The sequence below is a fragment of the Thunnus albacares genome, chromosome 24 (assembly GCF_914725855.1).
Source record: "Thunnus albacares chromosome 24, fThuAlb1.1, whole genome shotgun sequence".
NCBI lineage: Eukaryota > Metazoa > Chordata > Actinopteri > Scombriformes > Scombridae > Thunnus > Thunnus albacares.
Genome location: NC_058129.1, coordinates 12,006,350 through 12,031,331, shown reverse-complemented (window position 1 = coordinate 12,031,331; position 24,982 = coordinate 12,006,350). Strand labels below are relative to the sequence as shown.

Here is a 24,982-nt window from a genome sequence, read left to right as displayed (position 1 = left end):
CACAATCGGCAGCGTTTGTGCTGATTGTACTGACAGCTAAAAGCCAAATAAAATATGTTGTTTGTAGTTTCTCTCTTTGTCCACCGGACGGTAGCAGAGTGCTTCTCACTCCCACTGTACAGCCTGCCCGCTTCTGACCTAAAGTTACCCCAGTCTGCCTTCTTCACCATCCTTAACCTGTCTGTATAGTTTCCAAGTATATTTAGAGGAAATTAACATAATGGATGACTTATTCTCTACCTAATATTACACAAGGACAGGACAAAGATATATTACAACTCCTACCTTGACGCGCCTGACTGAAAGATTTAGATGGTGGATGAAAATTTAACAAAGGACCAACTTTGTAGCTTAACTTTCCACAATTTAAGTTGCATTTTCATGTATTTATTTGCTGGGAAGTTCGTGAAAATCACTTCAGAGCTTCCAAATGGGACAACCTTAAAAATTAATTAAAAGCGTGCAGATTTGCAGCTGAAACGCGGTGCAAACGATTTTTTCGGGTTTGCTGTGTTTGCACAACTCTGAACCAAAGTAAATATGAAGTGTTGAACTTACAATTAAGTAGTTAATAAAATTCTGACTTAATTGAGGCTTCGGGTAACACTTTGTAATGCGAAAGACTGCACCGTTTCAGTCTTTCTGCTAAGCTAGGAGAAACCTTCAGTTCAACTCATCTTAAATTAGCTAACATCCAGCTATACACGGTACAAATAGTCACAAAAATAGTATGTGGTTAATAAAAGTTATGCTAATAGAGATAGTAGTAAGTTAACTCACCTATTAGCCGCAACGAATTAGCTTAAATTTTTCTCCAACGGTCCTAGGCAAAAATAACTCTCGCGTCTTCATCAGGAGCTGGTGCATTTCCTCTTCGGGAGTCCGGTTTCTTCACGAAAATTTGCTGAATTCTACATTTAGTGGCAACCTTGAAGCGCAAACTTTACCGACAATGTAAAAATATACGATCACATCTGCTGAATTTCCTTCATCGGCGTCGTCAAAGTCACCGGAGACACTGAGGCGCCTTCAATTAAGCAGCAGCCAATGAGGGAAGAGCAGCCACATCACGTGGTGTTAGAATGACATCATCACACCACGATGAAAAACTACGTACAGTTTGACCGCACTGTCAAAAAACTATTATTTTTGCATCGGACAGTTAGTTTTCAGGATTCATTTTTTTAGGTTTTATGTGCAAACATTTGCTTACGTTGTAAATATACATTTTATATAATATAGTGGTTAATTGGTTCGCAATCTGGCCGTCCAGACCCCTCCAAAGCGTTTTAAAACTTACCTGAAGGGTCACAGAACAGGACTTAACAGAACAGGAAAAAATATATACTTCTGCATCACAAAATTATGTTTTTTTCTGGTTTTGTCAAATCTTTGCCATTTTTGGTGAAATGCTGGATAGTTAAACCTCTTCAAGACTCTAAAAGTATCTAAATAAAACAGTTTGCAAAGGGAAAATTGCTTCATTTTTAGATGTCATAATGCAAAAAAGTAGGGAAACAACTGATCTAAACCACCTCTGCAACAATACAGTTCCTGTAATGCATCAATAAACACATAGTACATTTCTCGTTTAAAAACCAGGATGATTGTTTTTAGTTATGAACAAAATTCAGATATGCGCCAACTGAAAGCCATATTTAATAATTTAATTTCACCATGCATAAACCATATAGAAAATACTTTACAGTAATGACAATATTAAAAAAAAGACATTTCATGATGCCAAAAAAAAAAAAGCAATTGTCACAGATCACTGAAGGCTCACAAGTCGTCATCGGGTTAAGCTGATGATAGTTAGTACATGGTTAAATCAACAGGGTTACATTTCACCCCGTGAGGAATGAAGAACAAAACAGTTAAGATAAAGAACACATGAAAAACATAATCAAAATTTGTTAGAAAAATGTTGATGTTACTTTTATGTTACATCCATTTGATTTCCACCCAACCCACTATGGGTGCGCTTGTTTTTTTTGTTTTTTTTACAACCGTCTTTGCTTTGTGATATGAGTCTTAGCTCCTGGAGGTTTGTCACTACTTTGCAAATGAAGCACGTTTCTAATATTTAATCAGTGACCCCCGACAGAAATGGGGGTAGAAATGAATAAAAAGGTGTAAGGGAAGGGGTATAGTGTGTGTTAGCTGAGGTGTGGGTACATGCAGAAGGCATCCACTCCACACCTCCACTTTTCAAATGGCACTAGTTTAAAAAATAACATGGCAAATACACTCCTTCATATTACAAATGATTAGCATCGTCGTCCCACAATTAATACTGCTTTCATTACATCAGAGAATGGTCAAAACATCACAGAGAAACTTTCAATATGTAATGTTAAGCCAGTGCCTGATCTTCAAATATCTGGAAGAAACTCATCAAGTCATCTGTTTGGCATTTGATTACGCTATCTTGTATCTTGGTAAAATCTCATTTTATTTGTTTTGTTTGTAGAGGGCAGAGGTAAACAAGTCAAAAAAATAACCCTCTTTACTCACATTTTCACAGTTAAATGATGGTTACGGCAGGCTGGTGTATGTTCCTGTTTTTTCACATCTTTTCAAACATGGCTTCAGAGTCAAAACACGGCCTCATTGTCAACTAGCACTTCAGGGAAAGGAAGGGCCAATACCTCTTTAATTGAAAACACTAAAACTAAGTAATTACCATAATGAGATTTTGTTTAATTGAGCTTCTTTGCTTTCATTTTTGGGATGGGACATGACATTACATTTTCAAATTATGTGGTACCCCAAAAACCACTCTTGGTACTAGTGCATCTCCCGCTTTGAGCATTTGAATCATCCCACTTAGTCTTTGTTATTGGCTTAAGTGGTTTAATTCAAACACTGCTTTGGAATTCAATTAATTGTTAAATTACATCCGGGCAAGAATTTCAATCTGTATTTTGAGCTCAAAATGTGCTTCACAACATCGCTTAATTACAAATACTGCTTCACACGTGTTACGAACCAAAGCAAAAAACAACATAAAGCACCATTTCACTTGTTCATGGTCCAAGTCACTTCCTCTCTTCACCGTCTGCCACTGGTGTGATGTATGGCAGCCAAAGCTGTGTAAATGAGATCTGAAATGAAAACCAGCCACTAGCCAAATGCTGGTAAATATTGGTTGTTTTCTGTAAAGTCTGTCTGTTCTACTGGCTATGTTGTCCAGCAAACAGTCTGTGTTGAATTTGTCTGTTCGATTAGAAAACATTTTTCTGTTCTTTATGTGTTCAGCCATGGAAAAACTCCCAAACATTTCCTTTAAAAGGGATCCCATGGCACTGAATTGTGACTTTTCCTCTGCAAAAGGGTTTTAGGGTGTCACCCTCAGAGGCAAAGCAAGCAGGTGGAGAAGTGAGAGAATGCAGGATTGGTTCAGAGACAGTGAGGAAGAAATGTTAACAATTGAAAACCACTGAATTTACAGCTCTATCAGTTCTATTATTGGGTGTAATTACACAGTAAGAAAACTGATCAACAGAGAGTGACTGGGCATTGGTTTTCTATGTTAGCAACTAAAATCCTACTATGTTAGATTACTGTGTAATTACACTTCACTCAGTGGTACAGAAGAGGGAGCTGTAATGTAAAAAAAAAAAAAAGTACATAAAAAAGGAATGAAAACACAATAGGTCCAAGTCACTTCAGTTCCATTCAGAGGAATGATTGCGCATTATGGATGAGTGATTCACTTTTTCCATTCATTCATTCATCCAGCTGTCTACTGTAATGAAGTCAGTGCTTCTTCTCTTGAGGAAGATTAAAGGGATACCTTGACACTGTGGAAAATAAAGTAAACAAAAAAACCACCAGAATTTTAGGGAAAAGTTGCTCTTTTGGTAAATATGTTGGTCAGAAAGCAGCATTTTTCACTGAAACCTCTAGTTTCTCATTAGCTTGTGGCTAGTGGTATCATTTGGTTTCTGTGGTAAATGCTAACAATGCTAACCAAACATTTTCAAAGTAGCATTTCTGGTGAAGAAAAATTAAAATGCCACAGAGAGAAAAAAAAATGTCAAGACATCCATTTAAGAAGAAAGAGAGCAACATAAAGATGGATCCCACAGTGTTTCCCCTACGTAGACAAAGTAGTGTCATTGCAATGCTACTAGTATTAATCCCCTTTTCTCCCAGCTCATTAAGAGACATAAATGAGTCATCTCAATGAAAATCCCAAAATTCATTATTCCAGTAATGCCATTTTGTACAGTTATTACATTAGAAATTTATGATCTTCTGTAGAAGCTTCAAGTTTGTTGACTAAAGTGTTGCTAATGTACATTAGAAATGTAGGGAAACACTGCATCCTTCCATTCACTTCTTCGCTCAAAGAAGAGTCTTCACTATGTTTTTTTTTTTCAATTCCTTCTTTGCAAATAGTCACTTCCTTCATTGATCCTTCCTTCAACTCCTCATATAAACAGTTAGTGTCCCTTTTGTCCTCTCTAGCAAGACACAAGTCTCAGGTATCTTGCTTGTTTCTCCTTCGTTTTCTTGTCAAAAAATCAACAGGTCTTCCATCTTTTCACATGAGGACAACACATATACTCCCAATCTCTCTGTCCTTCCTCTCCTCATTGGAAGAATCATTTCCCTCCCCCCCTCCTCTCAGAACAATACATCTTCGTTGGTAATGAGCATTTCCACCACCAGTCTCTGGTATCGGATGTCGTTGAGCGCCGTCATAGCGTCCAGATCTGGGGCTCGCATCAGTGTCGGACCGAAGACGATACCCAGGTTCTCGCTGGACATGAGGTTATCCTTCTCATACTGGGTTACTCTGAGTGAAGAAAAGGGGAAAACACGAATAATCAGAAGGGGAAAAGGAAGGGATGGAAGAAGTATTTCTTCAAACCCCTATACCACAACAACTACAAATAAATCTATTAAAACCCAGTCATTAAGCTGAATAACTATCTTCAACAACTAAGCTAAGCAGTTTGTATGTTCAGACCTCTTGAGGTGAGCCATGAGGTATCGCAGCGACTCGCAGTGAGCTGGCGGCAGCAGCTTCAAGGCCTCGTGGACAGACTCCAGCCGTTTTTCTGCGTCTGCAATCTCTGCAACAAACAACAGACACACACATACAAAAAAATATCGAAAAACACTGATTAAAGGAGATGTGTTTCAGGAGCAAATCTCATACTCACACACAAACACAGGAGGAAGGATCCATTATCATATAATGAAACGAAAGACCCAAAAATTTAATGTAATAAGGTCCCGACAGCTTGAAGACCTACTTGCGGCTTCTATGAAGCGTGGGTAGGCATCATATGTGATGAGGGGAATTGGCAGCTCTCTGAAGTAGAGTTTGAGGGCTCCGGTGATGATGTTAATGTCCTCATAGGCGTTTGAGGAAATATCAGCTTTTTCTCCATCTGTAGGGCAAATCAATCGATAAATCAAACAAAACATCGAGGAGATAAGTTAAAGTGGTGAGTGAGTGTAGCGGTAATTTGTAGTTTTTGCGCATACTAACCTCTGTCAAAGGCCAACTTGACATCTTCAATCAGCTCACTGAAGCCTGATATTCTGTACAAACCCTCTGACTGAAGACCTGGAGGCAGATAAGGAGAATTGGTATTAGTATAAAGCACTGACTGAACTTTAACTGTAGCGTAAATAAACATTTCTTTTAGTGCTGAAAGAGTTTTATTCATTACCTACAATTTAAGACATTTCTCAAGGGGAAATGCCAAAAAGTCTCTGGTTCTAGCTTGTAAAATGTGAATATTTGCTGATTTTCTTAGTTTTCTATGATCAGAAACTGAATATATTTGGGTTTTGGACTGTTGTTTGAACAAAGAGACATTTTTTCAGATATCATCTTGGGCATTGAGAAAATGTGAAAAGCATTAATATTTCCTTACATCTTTTAAAATGAACAATTAATCAAGAAAAAAATGTTAGTTGCAGCCTTAATTTCTTTATTACATTATTGCTGATTACTCCTATTATTCCAGAGATGTCAGCTGTTGATAAATGTTGACGTACAACAATGGTTTCTTTCCTGTTGTGCCAACGGATCGGCTTAAGTAAATTCAGCTAAAATAGATACAGGAATAGGATTAAAACACACACAATCAAGATATAAACTGATAGAAGGAGACAGTGAATATTGATTAGAGGACAAAAGAAAACATGACAAGCGAGACAGAGTGGGGGGCAGGGGGGGTTAAGGGGGGATGAGGGGTGGATTCAGCTGGCGCTCCTGTTCCAGTCAAGTTCAATCACTTCACAGTCAGGTGTCTTTATTGATTTCGCATGTTAGTTTCACTCCGGACTTGAATTTAAGTCAATAAAATCCTGTCTATGGCAGCTCCCTTATGGCTTGTCAGGTCCCACAGGGGAGGAATCATCAGGCTCTCAGTCTATTACACACATACACACACACACAAGCGTGATTTAGCCTGCTTGTGTACTGACGAACACACATTTTACGTACATGCCAGCATCGTGGGTGTTTCTCTTTTAAGGCTGCAGCAAACAATACTTTTTTTTGTCAACATTATATAATCACTGACTCACTCAAATTCACACTCACACTGCTTTCTCTCTCTCACCTCTGGCCTCGATTTCCTGTATGCACATGTCGACCACCATCGGTCTCTTGGTGTTGTGGGCTTTGACCAGCGTGGTCAGGTCGCAGCTGTACACCTTCTTGACGTGCCGCAGGTCCGGCTGGCAGTCGTTCGGCACCACTTTGGAGCACTGCTTGTGGACGTTCAGCCCACAGTCTGACACAAAGAAAGACACACAGGGGAAACTGAAAATGGCTCTCCTGTGACGGCATTTACAGAAATGTGTGCTTGTATAACTTCACCCTGCTTTACACTGCTTAATAGCGCCAACAGCAATATCACTACAATGTGAGTTTGTCCATCCAAATCTGATATTTAAAGTATAATAAGTATATTGGATGGTAAAAGTAGCATTTAAACAAAAAGTCTACCCGTAGGTGTTGCAGAGACCCACGCACACAGCAATAATCTCACTGACAGTGTGTTCTTTGGCACTAAATTGAGTCTTTTAACATTTAAATCCATGACACGTTGTGGATGAGTCAACAGTGAAAGCGACCAACTTTCATCTGCTGTCCCAGTTTTGAGTCACGGTTTAAGCGAGAGGAGGCGCAACATGTCAAACACAGTGGAGGAGGCAAAAAGGGGCAGGAATTTATATCTTTTATGGCAGATGAAAGGTTAACAGCAGAGAAGAACTTCAATAAATAAAAATCAGCCAGCATGAGAAAGGTATGTGCGTTACCTGCACACTTGACTCCCTGAGCGATGAGACCCCACATGAAGTTGGCACAGTACTCACACCAGTGGGGGCCTCTAAATGTATGAACCTGGTTAAAGATAGACAGAGAGGGAGGGAGAAGGAAATAAGGTGTCTCTTTTACATGTCAAGTACCCCAGAATTCACTGCAAATATATAAATGACAACAAATACATTCACACAAAAAGATGATTGGAAAAACACATTAATTGAAAGTACCGAAAATTGTATATTTAAGAACAAAAGGTGAGAAAATATTAGCTTCTGTATACCTAGATGGAAATCTAATCTGAATACTAGCAATAATCTTTATTATAGAATGACAGGCGCTGACAAAAGCATGATGGACACTGAATAGGAGGGCTCTTATAGTGAGAACAGTTTCAATCTGCCCATTTATTGCATAAATTGGCTCCACATAATGAAATGCTAATAACCTCCACACACACACATCCCTATGCTATCTGTCAGTGTGTGTGCTCTTCCACATTTCTCCAGAGCTCTCTGGCTCTGACCTTTATGCTCCTTACTAATGGCTGCTTGTAATATTGAAATTTGGGAATTGGAAGCTTTTGTAGTGTAGCAGTAAACAAACGCTGTAAACATGACATGTAAATGCATAAATGTGTGTGTTCACTGTGTGTGTGTGTGTGCGTGAATACCCAGTGCTCTCTGAGGTGAATTTGAATAAGACCCCACGAGCTGAATCAGCGGTCCTGGCATACACACATGAGCACTGCACACACACACACAAACAGGACATGATTTGAGGAAGCGAAGGAGCGGCTCACCTTGAAGTTGTGCACCTTCTCGTACTTGGGCGCAAAGTCGCTCTCCCTCAGGGTGGCCCGCCGCACCAGCGATGTGAGCTGCGAAAGGGCAAAAGATCGGATTGGTTGCCAGAAGGTGGAAGCAGGGGAGTTGGGTTTGGAGGGGGCCGGTGCTCGGCCGAGACGGGTCCCCGACCCTGCTGTGCAGGGGTCCGAGGCGCCGCTGGAGACTGGCAGCGAGGGAATCGAACCGCCGCTGACATTTAAACCGAGAGCGGCGGTAAACAAAGAACCCTTCTGACCTGCCTCCTTCTCAGCTCGCCTTCCTGATTGCTTTTTACCTCTCCTAACAACATACGACTCTCGGCTCGGCATTGTGGTATGTGTAGTTTCACCGTGGATTTAGCTCCACCTGGGGTAAATAAATTGCTTGAATAAAATCCTGCTCTTGACACTACAATCTAATCAGACTGAAAAAACTGGAAATACTCTCATAAAGATGCTGTTAAAAATGATAAAAACAGGAATAAGTTGGAAAACAGCAAAACAACCAGACTCTCATGGAGAAATATAATCATTTCAGCTCCACAACAACAAAAACAACAACATCCAAAACTGAGGAGCCGACACAGGACCAATCCTGCTGTCTTAGTACCACAAAGATCAGCCAATCAGATTAGCTCTGCATACTGATGCAACTGCACTGTGCGATTCTTGTTCAAAACAAAAAAAAAAAAAAAAAGAAGCCAGCCAGCGAATAATGAATCTGTCTTGGGATACAAAAAAGAAAAATCCTGAAATAAGTTCACTTAATATAATTTGATAAATCTTCTCTTCTCGGAAGGTGTGACCAAAATCCTCCAGCCCAGACTGATGCGGCAGAATGTGCATTCCTGGCTCTCGGTCTCGTGTAGGTGAGCGCTTCAGCCCACATGGCTCAATGTGTGTGTGTGTGTGTGTGTTAATCCGCTTTCCTCTTCCTCTACACACTCGCTAGGCAGAACCAGCGGAGGAGGGAGGGAGGGAGGGATAGAGGCGGAGAAAGAAAGGAGTGGAAGGAGGAGGAGGAGGAGGGGGTCGGGGCAGAGCTACGATGCAGTAATGGATGAATTTAACAGGTCACATTGAGAGGAGAACGGACCAATCAGAAGACAGCGGTTCTTGTTGTTCGCTACCAATTCTGCCACCTCGATTGTCCCAGGAGGGAGAAAGAGAATGAACTGAGAAACAGACTATTATTTTATTCATTCGTTCACACTTTTTGTTCCTCTTTTGTTTCCTCCCCTTTTTGTCATTCTTGCCTGCAACATCCATCTGTTTTTCCAAATTCTCTAAATAAACAATAGGAATTGTAACGCACACTGAACTGCGATAGTCTGAAAATTTCTTTACCAAAAATCTGCCCTACAACAAAATTTACACTCTCTTATATCCACAGTTATTTTAGATCATATAATTAGCATTATGTAAGAGCAGTTTAAGGCTGAATTTTCACTTTAGATACCTCTGATTGGCTGTTTTACGCAACGTGTTTTGATCTTTTTTAGATATTTTATACGAAGATACTAAAAAAGCTTGTTTTGAGGCAAAAGCAGTAACAAATAGAAACAAAAAAACACCACAAAATGTCATTATAATGCACAACTACATATTCATGTAACTAATCCTCAGCTCATATACACAACACAGTGAATATGTATGACTCGTCATGGATATTTAATGACTGTTTTCATTGCATGGAGATCAGGGGGCGGAGGGTGCTGCTGGGTGGCTAACAAAAGAGCATCTCATAGAAAGAATGAAAAAAAAAAAGAGGAAAAAGCTCATATATTGATGGGGATATATTCTGTGGTCTTTGCTAATTTTCTGATGGTTTTTTTGTATTTTTTCTACATTTTCTGTCAGATTGAAATTGGATCATGATCTATGTGTTCCTGCCACCTCATCTCACCTTCCTCCCTGTCACCGTCCAGCAAATTCAATCTCACAACCAGGTCTTAAAAATAAAAAATTTAAAAACTCATCACCAGAGCGATGTCATTATCGCTCTCGGAGGGGCTGTAAAACTGCGTTTAATCCACAATAAGAGGCGATTAACCGTTCAAACATATAAAATATGTATTTCTCACGCACCTTCCCATACAGAGCCACCTCTGCTCTCAATGTCACAGCCATACTGCTTTGTCTGCAAATCCACCCAATTATGAAAGCATGCACGTACACGGGACCACCCCCATTACACACACACAAACACACACACACACACACACACACACACACACACACACAGACGTACAGACAGTGATGTATGAGGTGCAGTGTAGGTGGTCATGCACTGCAGGTCATGTAAGGCCTCAGGAGGTTGGTGTACACACTATACCTACTTTGCTATGAGCTTGTTGGTTAGTGTTTTGTGTGACAAATATCCGCTGTAACTGCACTGTGTTACATATATTTAGGTGTATGTGTATGTTTTATTACATGTGTCTGTGGGTGTGTAGTTCTGCAGCAGTTACCAGAATGGATCTGCATCTCCTGCCTCATTTTCCCGCATCCACCTGCACACATATACACACACACACACACAGCTGCAGAACTAAAATGTACATTAAATGCTGCCCAGTGTCACACAGAAACCTCACATCTCCATTTTTTTTGTCAAATCTGTTTCAATCCTCTGAAAAAGCAAAAGTGTCTCCATCTCTAGAAAAAGTTTCCAGTCTGACTCTGAGATAAAAAAAAAAAACTAAACACAGAAAACTTATTACATCCCACGACAAACTCTGAATACTTTTAGGCGATAGCAGGTTTCTGCAGGCAAGCTGCTGTTATGTAATTTTACTGCAGAGCCCTTGGCTGGAGGCCATCTCTCCTCTGCATCCATCCTCCTCCTCCTCTTTCTTCTTCTGCTTCTCCATTCAGCATGATCTTCAAATCTCATCCTTCCATCCTACAGCAACTTTTCTTACTTAAACTCTCTGCAGGGTATCTAAACATTATATTTTTAAAAATGCATGCCCATTTTTTTAGATATACATTTATCTCATCATAGTTTTAAACTATTCTGGATATTCTGGTGATATATATGGTAACGTTTTGTGCATTATTAATTACATAACCTTCATTTATGCGAGTTAGGTTTAAGAGATTGTTATTTGTTTATTTCACTGCCCACAGCATAAATCCAGTCATCTTCCACTGAAACTAAAATTTCTAAGATTTTGTTCTTCTGTCTTCCACATTCAGAGATCGTCAGAGATGACGCAGGACACAGAAATGAATCCACTCAAACCCCCTCATCTCTCACTCCTCCTATGAATCATTCCATCTTTAAAAGCATCGTCCATCTCAGTGTTCCTACACATTTTCCACTGTCAGTTTCTGTCCTGATACTGATTAACTACTCACTTTTCAACAGTTCTCTATTACAGGGAAAGAAAATAAATGAGCAACACATGAAATAAATAAGACATGATGAATGTTTCTACATGTTGTGAACAAGTCAATTTGTCTTAGAAAGTGAATTTTTAAGGGTTCCCCAATGGGGGAAAGCTTTGGTTTGTAGCTCCAACAAAGCACGCAGCCAAAACTCTGTGCCAATAATATAACATATGTTGATTAGTGAATACTTTTTGCCAGAGTTCCTACACAGTTTCCATTTAAAAAATATCCATTTTTCTTGAAGCGTGATAAGTTTTGAAGATATCGATTGGTATTCAGTATGATTTCTGCTGAAGGTTTATTGTACAGCATCTAAAAGCTACAACATGTCGTTCTATAGCGGGAGATTCTTTCTCCAAATGACATTCAATTGAATATATGAGATTCTTTAAAGTCTTGTGTCAAAAATCAATATATACTTGTGTGTTTGTCCTCACCCTCTCCTCTGCGTTGCGGTCGTCTTTGGCTGGAGCAGGTCCATCGGGGGCCTCGGGGCTGATTGGCAGGTGTTTCTTCAGGGTGGGCTCCTGGTTCAGTGTGGTGTAGCCCACGTGCTCATAGATAGGGTTTATGGTCATCTTAGCGATGTACTCCGCTGCCTGACAGAAGAGACAGTTACTGTAAATAAGCCAGTTACTTCTTTTTCCTACACTTTTTACAACTTTTTCTCTCCACTGACAGTATGATTATTTTTCTGCCTTTGAAACATTTGACACAGCTGGACCTGGACTTCATTTTCATTACTGGTTTGTCCCAGTTGGTGCATTCCTATTGTCTGAATAAAGAATGAAATACTTAACGGAGACTGTGCTCAAGAAAAATGCAGATTTTCCTTCTTTCCTCAGCATTTTTTTTTTTACTTGGCAAACATGGGCCGAAAGCTCGCTTTAAATGCTGCCAGTTATCATACATAATCAGCAAAAGATAACAACTATTTGGCTCTGATCAAAAGTGATGTCTGTTTGTTGCTAGAATAGGTATAAAAAGGAAGGGGGGGGGGGCAGATAGACACACACACAAACACACCTTTGTCTCAATATAGAGTGTGATGAGGCCATCTGTGACCAGGTCATGGATGGACTCAAACCTCTTCTCTCCAACAAAGTGCTTCCCATCATGGTAGAGACGGAAATTTCTCGTCTGGTTCCCAAACCTGGAAGGGATGGAGGAAAAAGCAGTTGTCTATAAATCTGAAATTCAAATGATTTGCCCATAACAGACTCTTCAAACAGTGTCTGGCCATTATTTGACAACACTGGATAACTTTTTTCCTCTAATACTGTATACAAAGAGAGTGGAAGAGTCTACAGTTTGTACCAAATTCCATTTAAGTCTACCTAGTTGTTGAGACATTTCACTAAAACTAACTACTGGTGCTATAGGAAATGTCAGTGGATCAACAAGTTATTAGGATTCATCCTGAGAGCAGCATGAATATCTGTACAAACTTTTCTGGCAATCCATTCAATAGTTGTTAAGATATTTCAGTTTGGACCAACATGGTGGATGACCAAGTGACGGATCAATTCACCAACAGACATCAAAAAGGATTTTTGCTTCCAAGAAGTGGAGAAAAGGAAAGTAGGACGCTGAGATTTTTGTATTATAAAATCACACACAAAAATACCGCAGCCCATCAAAGTCAGAAGAAATAGCACAAACTCAAAGCGACAGAACTGTGACAGACAGACAGACGCTGAACTGGGCCAACACATTATCTCCTCCTTAGTGGATCACAATGAAACCACAGTGACATAAAACGGCACCGCTAGATCATTAACCCAAAATCCAACCTTTCCTTTTCTGCCTACCCAGAGCGGGACTCTAGTTTATGAGGGAGTATTTATGGAAGGTAATTATAACCACAGGGATGAGAGAGAGAAAGCAAAAAGAGAGAAACATGGTCAGGTGGAAGAGTGACATGACTATGAATAGAGAACACTGACCCAAAACCAAACAGTGCTCCACTTCAAATTAAGCCATGAGCCCATTTAAAAGTGTGACACCCACTCTGAGAAAATGATAGATCATATTGAAGTAAAACTGACTACAACTCAGGGTATTTATTTAAGAGCAAACTGGGCAATTTATGGTTCCAAAATACTGAACCAATAAACATCTGGTAGCCATATAAGTAGCTAAAGGGAACTCTCAAACTAGCTTCCACAAACTATCACTCATACTCTCATCTCTCCTCACGAGGAGTGTGTGTGCAGCCATGTGAGTTCAGAGATGAGATCCTCTGAGCAGCTTAAAGTTCGACGGCCGCCTTTACTCGAGAGATAAACCCTCACACCTCACAGCGCCTGGAGACTGGACTCACGATCAGGCGTCCTCATCATTCACACAGCACCGCATGCTCCTTTTTCTTTGTCTTGTCGTACATTCGGTATGGGCATAGGCAGACAACAGATAGTAGAAATGATGGCAAGGCAAGATATCATCTACTCTCCAAAATGCCAGGAGGTAAAAACTTTGAAGCTTTCAACAATGACACCTACAAAATACGACTGAGAACATGCATTTTCTTCCAAACTTCAGCAGACTTTCTGGACTCTTGTTGTTTTTCTACTTGTCGTGGTTCATTTTCTAATAAATCCATTGAAAACCCCCGACCCAGAACATAAGCTTACACACATCCAGTGGCACCACTGAGTGTCTGAGTCTCCCTAAATGATCCAATCACTCAGACACAAACATACCTTAGAGCCAGCGTGTATGTGCCTGGCTGTCTCTGACTCTCTCTGATGAGGTAGCTGCCTTCGGCCTGACTCAGCAACTGGTCGGCTTCTTCTCTTGAAATCATCCCGTGGTACCTGGACATAAAAAAAAGAAGAAAAAAAAAAACTGCCTTCACAACACTGTATCATCATACATTTTTCTGAATTTGTTAGATTTGTTTGCTGTGATGTGCAGACAGCACTGTTGGGTAGGTTTGCTTCCAACTGAACATAAGTACAATAAATACTCCCTAAAAAAATTATGTTTTTATTTATGTGGGAAACATGACTTAAATACAAAGGTAGGTGAAGATGGATTCCAAAATTGCAAAAAATTGTGGGAATATACCGATCAAGAGAGGGTCAACTTACTCTCTTCCATAGTATTTAGGTCGGTTGTCCACCTGCAGGAAAAAGAGAAATATTCATTTCATAAAACACTAAAAAAGGCAGAAGAATTACACCCATCTGCAAAAACAAATTTGTAAAATTCAGGAATAAGGTACCAAAGTGATGCTCAAGAATGTTTAAACTGGTAAATGAGCCAGAAAACACAATAACAGATTATTAATCCCTCCAAAAATAACAATATCGATTGTGAAACGACATTGGCTCAGAAACTATACAAACTGTGTGTTCCTGCAGACTTTGGCAGATTTTTGAGACATGAATGTAAACCTTGCTTGGCAACGAGCGTGCGCACATGTGAGTTTGTGTGTGGGTGCGGAGAATATTGCACAAGTCAGATAAAAAAGCTGAGTACTGAACGTTCTGTTGTTCTCAACAAAACTGCTGTCCAGCCAATAAATCAACAAGGACCCAACAAACAGTGGTGAATTTTAATTTGGACGCTTTGTGTGTGTTTGTGTGTGTGTGAGGAGGAAGGAAGGCAAGTGTGTATTGGATTGGATTGCATCTAAGAACAAGAAATAATCTGCCTTGTATTTGTGTTAGCTCTCCATTATCAGCCATGCACGTGCACCTCTGGACACCTACCAAAACTGCTGTGAGGCCTGTCAGTAAGCCATGCATGGAGCGCACAGACTAACACCCATTACTAATGCTCAATAGACATCCATGACTGCACATTACACAGTGCTGAGCTGAAGAAAAACACATTTCCAGTCTCTGCTGCATATTATTTTAAATGAAATGATGAAATACATTTGTAGAGAGTGAAATGGAATAGTTTAAACACATCCATTTAGGCAAATAAACTGCCTGTAAGTTTTTGAATATCACATGTAAGGCACTTGTATGTCCCAAATGCTTCACTATTTCATTTAAAGCTGCTATTAATCTACTATTATTTTAACTGCCTATTCATCTCTCTATTTTTTAAAATTAATTGTGTTATTCTAGAAAAAGTTGCAATTTCCCAGAGGCTAACTACTAGACATATAAGCTACTAGTGTATTGGTGTTTTGTATGTGTTGAATAAAGCTACTGGATGCCTAAATTTCCCTTAGGATCAATTAAGTTTCTTTCTTCCTTCCTTTTCTTCATATTTCTTGATTATTTTTGTGATTTTTATGTCATTTTACTGTTTTTACAGTAATCTACTGTAACTCTGCCTCTAAAGCACGGCCTCTCTACTCATTTATGCCACCCAAACACACTGACACGCCGCAAATTATACCACCCATATTTAAGTGTTTATATGGCTTATTTTATATGTGTTTATTTAAGTGTTTATTGGTGTTTCATTGAACCACATATGGCTGAACTCCCAGCAGACAGCACTGGGCTGCTGGTAGCAGGGGACGGGGAGGGGGGCTGCTCCACTCTGTCTGTCTGCCAGTCTGTGTGCTTTAAACTGGGTCAGCACCGACTACCTGACCAGACCAGGGCATTAAATCCAACACATGTTCATTTTTTAGCTTCTATACACACACACACACAGATACACATTGTACCATCCATCCCCCATCTTTAATCCCCCTTGGATTCCCCAAAATACACACATCTGGTGGTTGTCTCCCCTGTGGGCAGATGTGCTGGTTGGTGCATGGCATTTGTTGGGCATCAGCAACGTGCCACCTGGGTGCCCTCGGCTAGGACGGAGGTGTTTGTAACCCAAGTTAGGTCCTTTTCAGGGAATCACTGGGTACTTGTAAGTCACCATGCAGAAATAATTTAACCACTGTCACTAAGCTCCATCTTTCCTGTTGCACTACTTCATCTGCTAAAACCTAACGAAGCAGAACAGGGTTAAACATAACAGGAGCTGAGTGCTTCAAAATACAAGTACAAAAATACCGATACACTATGTTGAATTGTCTTTATAATAGTGAAAAAACGTGAAAAAAACATCATGTTGTTTCTCATTTTTAGATGAAGTCTGTAGACAGCTTAACAGATACCTTTGCTGTGAGGACAATGGATTGGTGAACTACAGCAAAAACAATCAGACCTGCTACAAGTCAAGTCAGCAAATACAGACTCTGAGGAGGCAGGAACACACACACACACACACACACACACACACACACACACAAAGACACACTATGAAGCATTCAGCTTGCTCCAGGCTTCATTAATACATTATTGTTTCTGCTGGTTAAAATCACATTTAAGTGTTGCGCTCAGAAAGTGTATGTGGTGTTCAAGTCGAATACACAATAATAATAAATTTAATTTGTACAGCACCAGGGTTTTTTTTACTATTTAAAATGGATAAAATCTTGTTTCACAGTAGATCTGCGTACAGCGCATTGATCCACTCAGCTCCCTTGCCCCGCTCTCAGTTTCTCACTCTCTCTCACAAACACACTGACAACGGACTGTCTGTGAATAGCCCCTCCTCTCTGTGCACACTCCAAATCAAAACATGATCATGCGCAGGAGGAAGGATTTTTGTTGGCTTTTCACTGCAGGGAAGACGGCATCCGGAATTCCTGAGTAGAATCATACTGGAGTTCACCAATGGTTAGTATCATTAACACCTGCACAAACTTTTTGGCAGAAAAGTTGTTGGGGGGTGTTAACGTATGTAAAGGTGTTATCAATACTTAGATGGACGGCTGACGCTACAATTATAAACTATAGTGCCTGCTCCATGAGTCTGCAGCAGCAGCAGAGTCACAGCACTGAGTAGCAGAGTGAGACGTCTGTCTTCTCTCCTGCTCTCTGCTGTAGCTGTTAGCGAGCAGCTGCTCTCATGTCTCCCCACGTCTTGGTGCTTGTTTTCAGCAGGAACTCTCCCGCTCCTTGTCTGCTCAGCCTGCTCTCAGTGTGTCTCTCTCTGGATGGCAGGCAGGTTGCTCCGGTTCTGGTTCTAAGCGGTGGTCATCCTCTGGCTCATCTTCGCGTCTGTGTGCACTGCAGACCAGTGTTGGCACAGCCACACACACACTTTCTCTCTCTCTCTCTCTCTCAAGACCGCACACTCGCTACGCACTGAGCTATTCCCTAAAGTAACTACGCTACTTGTATAACACATTTTAGTTTCGCAAACATATTAAAATACTTTTTTCTTTTTAAATTCCTTGATGCTTAGGCTTAGGTCAACTCAGGCCTGGCGGGCTTGCAATAATCTGGTGGAAACCCTGCAAGTTATCTCTGATAAGTTAGTCTATGTTCTTAACACAACACTGTCAAAATACAGCTGGATTGTCAAGATTAGCTGTACATAGCTGCGTTCTATTTGCAGTGGAGCACCTTATATAAACGGTTTTATATGTTCATGTTTTCGCACTCTCATCAGGATCCTGGCAGCGCTGTTCTTAATGTACTGGAGCTTCTGGATGCTCCTGCCCGGGATCCCTGTGAAGAGCGCATTGCAGTAGTCCAGTCTTCAAGAGATAAAGGCATGGACAAGTTTCTCTACATCTGACAGGGTCAGAGAGAGGTGTAGTTTAGTTTTGTGATGGTAGAAAGAGGTTTTGCATAGACGTCTTATATGGTCATCAAAAGTCAGCTGAGGGTCAAACCTGACACCAAAATTAGTGACTGAGGAGGAAAGAGGGATGTCCTGGCCATTAAAGGTAAGATGTGGTATGAAAGATAACTGAATCTGGTGTGGAGTGCCAATAAGGAGAGCTTCAGTTTTGCTGGTGTTTAACTTGAGGAAATTTGAGGCCTTTATCACCAAGACAGGTGCTGAGGTGTGACATAGCTGAGGAAAGACTTGGGGCAGTTTTGATGTACAGCTGGGTATCATCAGCATAGCAATGAAAAGACATCCCATGTCTATATGCACCCTCTTGGATGTGTCATCAGCAGAGGGTTAACAGGATGGGGCTGAGAACTGATCCTTGTCACCATAGGTGACAGGGAGCGATCTAGACCTGCATCCTCCCAGTGAGACATATTCTACAGGAAAGGTAGGACTGACACCGCATAAGTGCAGAGTCTGACAGTCCCTCTTGAGGAGGGGGCAGATGACTGTGACCTTGAGGGCAGATGAGATGGAAAACTACCAGTTTGAAGGGAGAGGTTGACAGTTTGGGTGATCGGGGGCTGAGAATGGGGATGTATTTGATTTGAGCAGAGCTGTGGGAATGGGGTCTGGGGCACAAGTACAGGGTTTCATCTTCCTGAGGATTTCCTCAATATGGCCCTGCCTGATGCCAGTAAAATGGAGTAGAGCTGGCAAGCTCCCAGACAGAGGGTCAATGACAGGAGGTGGCAGAGAGGAAGAGCTGGACGTCAGAGAGTGAATGTTGTTGATCTTGGCTCTGAAAAAGTCAATGGAACTGTTACATTGCTCTTCTATAGCCTCAATTGGGAAAGATAATTATGGCTTCGGGAGATGATTTATGGTTGAAAAAAAGATGCTTAGGTTGCCAGGATTGTTATTAATTAGGTTGGAGTAGAACTGTAACCAAGCATCTTTAAGGGACTTCTCCTTTGATGTTCATGGAAGGCCAGTTTATGGAAAGCAAGCCCAGAGTGTCTAAAGTGTCGTTCCAGGAGACGTCCAGCTATTTTTATTTTCTGCAGGTCATGAGTGAACAAGGGCTGAAAGGGGCATGACGATCAAAGACACTGCTCAGGGATGTATTGTAGAGTGCCACTAGTTCATCCACTGATGCACAAGCTGGGCAGGTGATGTGTTGGAGGTAGGGGTTGACAGGAATGTCAAATCCATTGAGACCATCTTGTGGTCGGACACATCCGGATCATAGACCTGTAGGTTATTGATGGGGGCGGAGTCGGTGATGACCAGGTCAAGTGTGCCCCCTGGTGTGAGTAGGGACATTAACATGCTAATTCACGCCAAGACATTCAATCAGACTTAAATATGTTTGACTTGGGGGGGGGCAGTAGATGAGAAGCACTGTCATGGAATATGGAGGTTTACATTTTAGAGTAAGGCATTGAATAGTAGAAAGATCAAGCATTGGCAGGGGACAGTTTCAGTTCAGCCTGATATGCTAAACCATCACCAGAACTGTGGGCTTTTTCCATGTAACTATAGCCAGGAGGGCAGGCCTCATTAATTATACCAGGTTTCAGTTAGGCACATGAAATCAAGCCCCTTGTCCAAGATGTGGTCATCTATGAGGAGGGCTTTATCGGTGAGAGATTGTGCATTAAATAATTCCATGGTGGCAGGAGACAGACCTGAGGATGGAAGTCTCTGCAAACTCCACAGTGCACTGATCCACTCCATATTTTGCATCTTGCCTGATATAGGGTAGTCTCGCAATGTTTCCAACGATGACGCCCAAATTTGTTTTGCTTCCGTATTCCACATTGAAACCACAGCGCGAACCTCATATGGATGTCTTAAAATCCCAAACTCTTGGCAGCAGGTTAACAACCACTTGTCGGGTGTAATTAGGAAACTGCGTAAACTCCACAGCTGTGTGGCAGTGTAGGACATCATAATTAAAGCAGTTGCGTCATTTGGGCAGACTGGCAGCGTTAGTAACAGCCACAGTCACAGTCTCACAGTGGAGATCATTACAGCAAACAAGCAGGGAGCTCCAGTTGAAGAAAAACCCCCAGTCACTAGCGTCTGTCAGTGACAGTGCAGCTCTGGGTGACTTCCATGCTGATAGAGAGTGCAGGGGAGCCAGAAGGGGCTTTGTGGTACACCTGAACCAGTAGGGTGGAGGACGAGATAGTCGCTGTCCTCCGGAGAAAAGGGATTCCAGTAGAGCAGGTAGGACGCACTTTACATTGAATAATCCAAAAATCAGTAAATCCCAGTAGAGCAGGTAGGAAGCACTTTACGTTCAAAAGTCCAAAAATCATGAAATACCAGTAGAGCAGGTAGGAGGCACTTTACATTGAATAATCAAAAATCCATAAATCCCAGTAGAGAAGATAGACATTACTTTACTTTAGTTAATCCAAAGTCCACCAGTTCGACAGAGCGTATTCAAACTCGGGGAGCAATCAAAACACGAAGACAGAAGACAGAAAACAGAAAAACAGAAAAAGCTTGAGCAAAATGCAGGAGGGCCATGTTAATCACACAAGCAGTGATGTTCACAGTTAATTGTCTATTTAGCAAAGAGGAGCAGCAGCCAGTATGCGCTAGCATTCCCTCGTAATGTAGAGCAGCCTCTCTCCCATCACAACACAAGCACCAAAACAAATCTTGTACTTTTGGTTGCTGTGATAATCCTACAACATGTGTAGATACAATGTAGCGGGATGTCAAACTTAGTGCCAGACCTCCTGAGGGTGCTTTGGGTCTAATTCAAATCCAACATCTGTGAAGGGATGCCCCATAAAAAAGTGACCCACTGACTGCACTTGAGCTAAAATTTCTCCTTCAAGGTACATTTTTGTGTGTTGGCCAAAAATAGCACTGGGGATTGCCGCATGATATTACGCAGAATGGTAATTATAACAGGTGACAGCACATCCAAGAGGGAAATTTAGACAAACAGAAATATTTAGTATCCATTATTTTTAAGAACACTATCATAAAGTCTTACAGGAAAATCATGCATGAAAATGTCTATCTGAGGGAAATTATAAGCTTAAAACTTAATTTTTCTGTCTCACTTAATTATGCTGAATAGACTGTTAACTACAAAAAAAGGAATAACTTTTGTCTTCCTAGATTAACTGAGACAGAAAGCTCTGACAATGCCTCATGCCTATGCAGTTAATTTATGCTACCTCACTTAAATATCAAATAGATCAAAACTAGATTTCCCAGGAATACCACAAACCATGACAGACTGGTTAAACTGGCTGACGATTAGGAAGTGTGTTCTCACCTCACAGGTGCAGGTGACTCTGCGTGGGTGAGGTGCCTCCTGCTGGAGCTGGTACACTATGGCAGAAAACACACATCACCATCAGTATAAGGCATGTTTAATAAGGGTATGATGAGGACAGCAATGGAAAAGCTAGTAAACGATAATTCCAATAATGGAAAATATTCAGAAAAAAGTAAAAATATTTGTAGGTACTTACAGTAGGACTTCCACACTGGTGGTCTGTATTCATCATGATCTGAGGACAGAAAAAGTACAGCATGTTACTCAAACTTCATTACCTTTGCTACAGCACCCCCAGGTGGAAGAAACATGGTAGTGAACAGTGCTGATTTTATCTGCCAGTTGTGTCTCAATTTTGATATGCACCACATAAAATAGGATCAGGATTCTCTGTCTCATTTCATCTTCTTTCTGATGTTAAATCAATGAAATAAGACAGCGTCCATTTGATAATTCAGGGGGAGCTTTATGTAAAAACAAAAGCAGACTTTTCAATCAAAAATACTCAGTTTAATTGATTAACACTTGGTGCTGGGAAGTAACAGCAGGAATTCCCACCAATCACATGAATTTGACTTTAGTGACTAAATATGCAAAACGCTATTGACGCCAAACAAACAGTTGTCTAAAGAAAACTACAATTGGAAGGTTATCACAAGGACAGCAAGACATTTGAAGTCAAGGCATTCAATGACCTTATTTTCTTTGGTTCGATTGCAATTACTTTGGAATATCAGACTGATTGATGATGTTCTTTTCCACAACAAACGCTGCACTGAGCACACAAGCAGCTTAATGAATAAATCTACTCTGCAGAGCATAAAAAGCTTTTAAAGGTTCATTTATATTGAGACGGAAATCGGATGGCTTGTAAATTATCTCTCCGCGCTGACTTTATCTTTGTTACACTCAGACGGGCTTTCGCTGTTACGCCCTCAGGCTTACACGTCTTAATTGGACACCAACATTATAGCTGTGTTTCAACACTGCTTGTTCAGCCGTAGCACACCATAAACAACACTGACATTAATATTAGCGTGAATGTGACTCGGAGCAAGATTAGAAACTGAGAAGAACAGTCATTTTCAGCCCTCAGGCACTCATTTGGAGTTTGGCTGAACTCTGCAAGAGCTACTAAACACTTCCACTCTGAGTGATTACTGTGAAATCCTTTCAGGTTCATATTCTGCGCTGTATGCATTTATTCAGTGACTCATAGTGTGATGCAACTGTGTAAATTCACAGCACTGGTGCAGTTCTCCATTTACAATACTTACTAACCATTTGAAAGTGTTTCGTTTTAAAAATAAGTGTGACAAAGGCAGTATTGGTCAATACACTGGTTTCATGTTTCTATTCTGTATATTGAGCAATATCTTCTTCTACAAAATACAAAAGATGCAATAACTGCAATTAAAGCACAAATGTGCATCCACACTGCAGCCATTCCTATAGTGAAAGACCAACTTGAACTAATCCTTGAATCAGCCAAACATTAATTTAAAACTTTCTTTAATCCTTCCTCTTAAAAATATCAACACTAGAGTCATAATGTGATGGATGTCCCATCCTTTGGCCAGCATCTTGCAAATTCAGCCATAAGCTGTCTTCCACCTTCTCTGCACCGGTAGAACTAAACAGTCTGTTTCCTGTCTTGGTGGACTCTATGTTCACTCCACAACCCTTATCTATTCAACACTCGTCGCCCCGGTATCCTGTCTTCAAAATAACTTCCAAGTCCTCCCCCAGGCAAAGTGTCTCACCCTCCTTCTCAAGGCAACATACCCTTGAGCATAGACAAACTCACAAGAAACCAGACATAACATATCAAATACTGACACACACAGTGTCTGCAACAGAGAAAGAAATACAATCCAGAGCTTTTCACCGAATTGTGCAAGCGCAACTGTGTAATGCACTGACACTCTAGCTGAGTATTTTTTCTTTTCGTGTTATAATTTTATCCCACTGAAAGAGGAACACGCCACCATATTTTTCTTCCAGCTGCAACTTCTCAGTACATTGCAGATAAAGGTTTTACATTAAAATGCACTAAAAAGATCATAAAATATTATTACACCACTTAAATCTGAATGGGACCCTTCTCCACAATGAGTAATTGGACTTTTGATGCATAAGTACATTTTACTGGTAATAATCTTTTGCATATTCTGGTGTACGACAACCAGCTACAATATATCAGTGGTAGAAGTTGTATTACGAGCCTATACTTAAGTAAAAGTAGTAATTAATAGTAGTAACCACAATATAAAATCAACCTAAATGTCCTGCATTATGTAATTAATTATTATTGCTGATGCATTACTGTGTAAGCAGCACTTCTATGTTGTAGTGGGTCATGGTAAAGCTGATTTAACTACTTTATATACTGTTGGGTAATCTAACACATAAAAATGTATTATATCATATATAAACCAACCATGTAATGTGTATTTAAAATTTTAATCTGCAAAGAATAATTGCCAAATAAATGTAGTGGAGGAAGAAGTATGATATTTGCATCAGACATGTGGTGGAGTTGAAGTAGCATATAAGGGAAATATTTAAGCCATATATAAGTACCTCAAAATTGTATTTAAGTGCAGTACTTAAATAAATTGTCTCAATTATGTCCACCACAGCCACTGGATCCACAAGATTTCAACTGGTTTCTCCCAATTTTACCCAAATTACAGTGAAGAGACATAATAATAACTGACGGCTTTAGACTATATATTAATGTACCAGCCACAAACAAACAAAATACACAAAGACAAAAAAATTAATACACTCAGATAAGGACACAATAGCCAACATCTGAGGTGTCATGCTGCTTACCAAACACATTTAGGGCCATCTTGAGTCTGTGATTTGATGATGATGAACAATTAAACAAGCAGATCCACTTAGTTTAAATCCTATAAAAGAAAATACACATAAAAGAATAATAAGAAAGGATTAGACAAGTGCCTGCGATGAGCTACCTTGGCTAATGTGTGAAAACAGCTGAGTAACGTTAAACAATAAATGATCTGGCAGCAGATTAAACGAGAGCTAACGTTAGCGGTTACTTTAGTTGGCAGGCTGATGCGAGAGTAAAAACGGCACTGGCTGTTGTTTTAACGTGTTTACGTTGTAGAAGGAATATTTGTTTTGTAATAAAAATGCAACAGCGTGAAACAATTCATTGTCTTATTAATCCAGCCGTTAGATAATAATACGTAGTACTCACATTCACATCCATTCTACATTGTGATCGCCATCTTGCTGTGTCACGTGAATAGTCTCGCCCTCTCTCTCTCTCTCTCTCTCTCTCTCTCTCTCAGTCCCTCTCTCTCTTTCTCTGTCCAGGGTAACTATGGCAACGAATCTACACGACGAAGGAAAGACGATTTCCCGATTTAAAGTTCGGCTTTTTGATATGTTTTTATTTATATAGTTAACTTAGGCTGTATTTACATGGTCATCTCGATATTTTAGTCTACAGCGTGAGTTAAAGTTTGTTTTTTTAAAAAGAGAATTAGCTAACAGAAGCTTCAGCCCAGTTACTTAA

General features: G+C 40.4%; 2 protein-coding genes across 4 annotated transcripts in view; one reads left to right on the top strand and one right to left on the bottom strand.

Annotated features, from left to right (window-relative positions):
* Positions 1–1,641: 1,641 nt before the first annotated feature.
* LOC122976793 (N-chimaerin) lies at positions 1,642–24,933 on the bottom strand. Of its 3 annotated transcripts, none has more exons than XM_044345475.1 (15): positions 24,662–24,933; positions 24,268–24,347; positions 21,626–21,664; positions 21,427–21,482; positions 14,615–14,646; positions 14,225–14,338; positions 12,549–12,675; positions 11,960–12,121; positions 8,103–8,180; positions 7,297–7,381; positions 6,594–6,767; positions 5,510–5,587; positions 5,271–5,408; positions 4,982–5,087; positions 1,642–4,807 (listed from the first exon to the last, which is right to left on the bottom strand). In XM_044345475.1, the coding sequence occupies exons 2-15, from the start codon at positions 24,284–24,286 to the stop codon at positions 4,636–4,638; spliced, it is 1,380 nt and encodes a 459-aa protein (XP_044201410.1). In that variant the 5' UTR covers positions 24,287–24,347; positions 24,662–24,933; the 3' UTR covers positions 1,642–4,635. The 3 variants fall into 3 exon arrangements, with proteins under 3 accessions (XP_044201410.1, XP_044201411.1, XP_044201412.1); XM_044345476.1 differs by lacking the exon at positions 24,662–24,933 and adding an exon at positions 24,501–24,628; XM_044345477.1 differs by lacking the exons at positions 11,960–12,121; positions 12,549–12,675; positions 14,225–14,338; ... (3 more) ...; positions 24,268–24,347; positions 24,662–24,933 and adding an exon at positions 8,328–9,051 and having other exon boundaries at positions 8,103–8,231.
* Positions 17,153–24,982, top strand: part of LOC122976792 (FERM, ARHGEF and pleckstrin domain-containing protein 1-like) — a 68,076-nt gene continuing 60,246 nt past the window's right edge. Inside the window, exon 1 of the mRNA XM_044345471.1 lies at positions 17,153–17,170. The gene's annotated coding sequence lies outside the window, so the exon portion shown is untranslated. The remainder of the gene's footprint in view (positions 17,171–24,982) is intronic.

Excerpts from the sequence above, each read along its gene's own strand:
- LOC122976793 (XM_044345475.1), bottom strand. Across the intron at positions 21,483-21,625 it reads ACCAGTGTGGAAGTCCTACT|TGTACCAGCTCCAGCAGGAG; the intron begins GTAAGTACCTAC and ends TTTCTGCCATAG. Across the intron at positions 5,588-6,593 it reads ACAGGAAATCGAGGCCAGAG|GTCTTCAGTCAGAGGGTTTG; the intron begins GTGAGAGAGAGA and ends ATCTGCCTCCAG.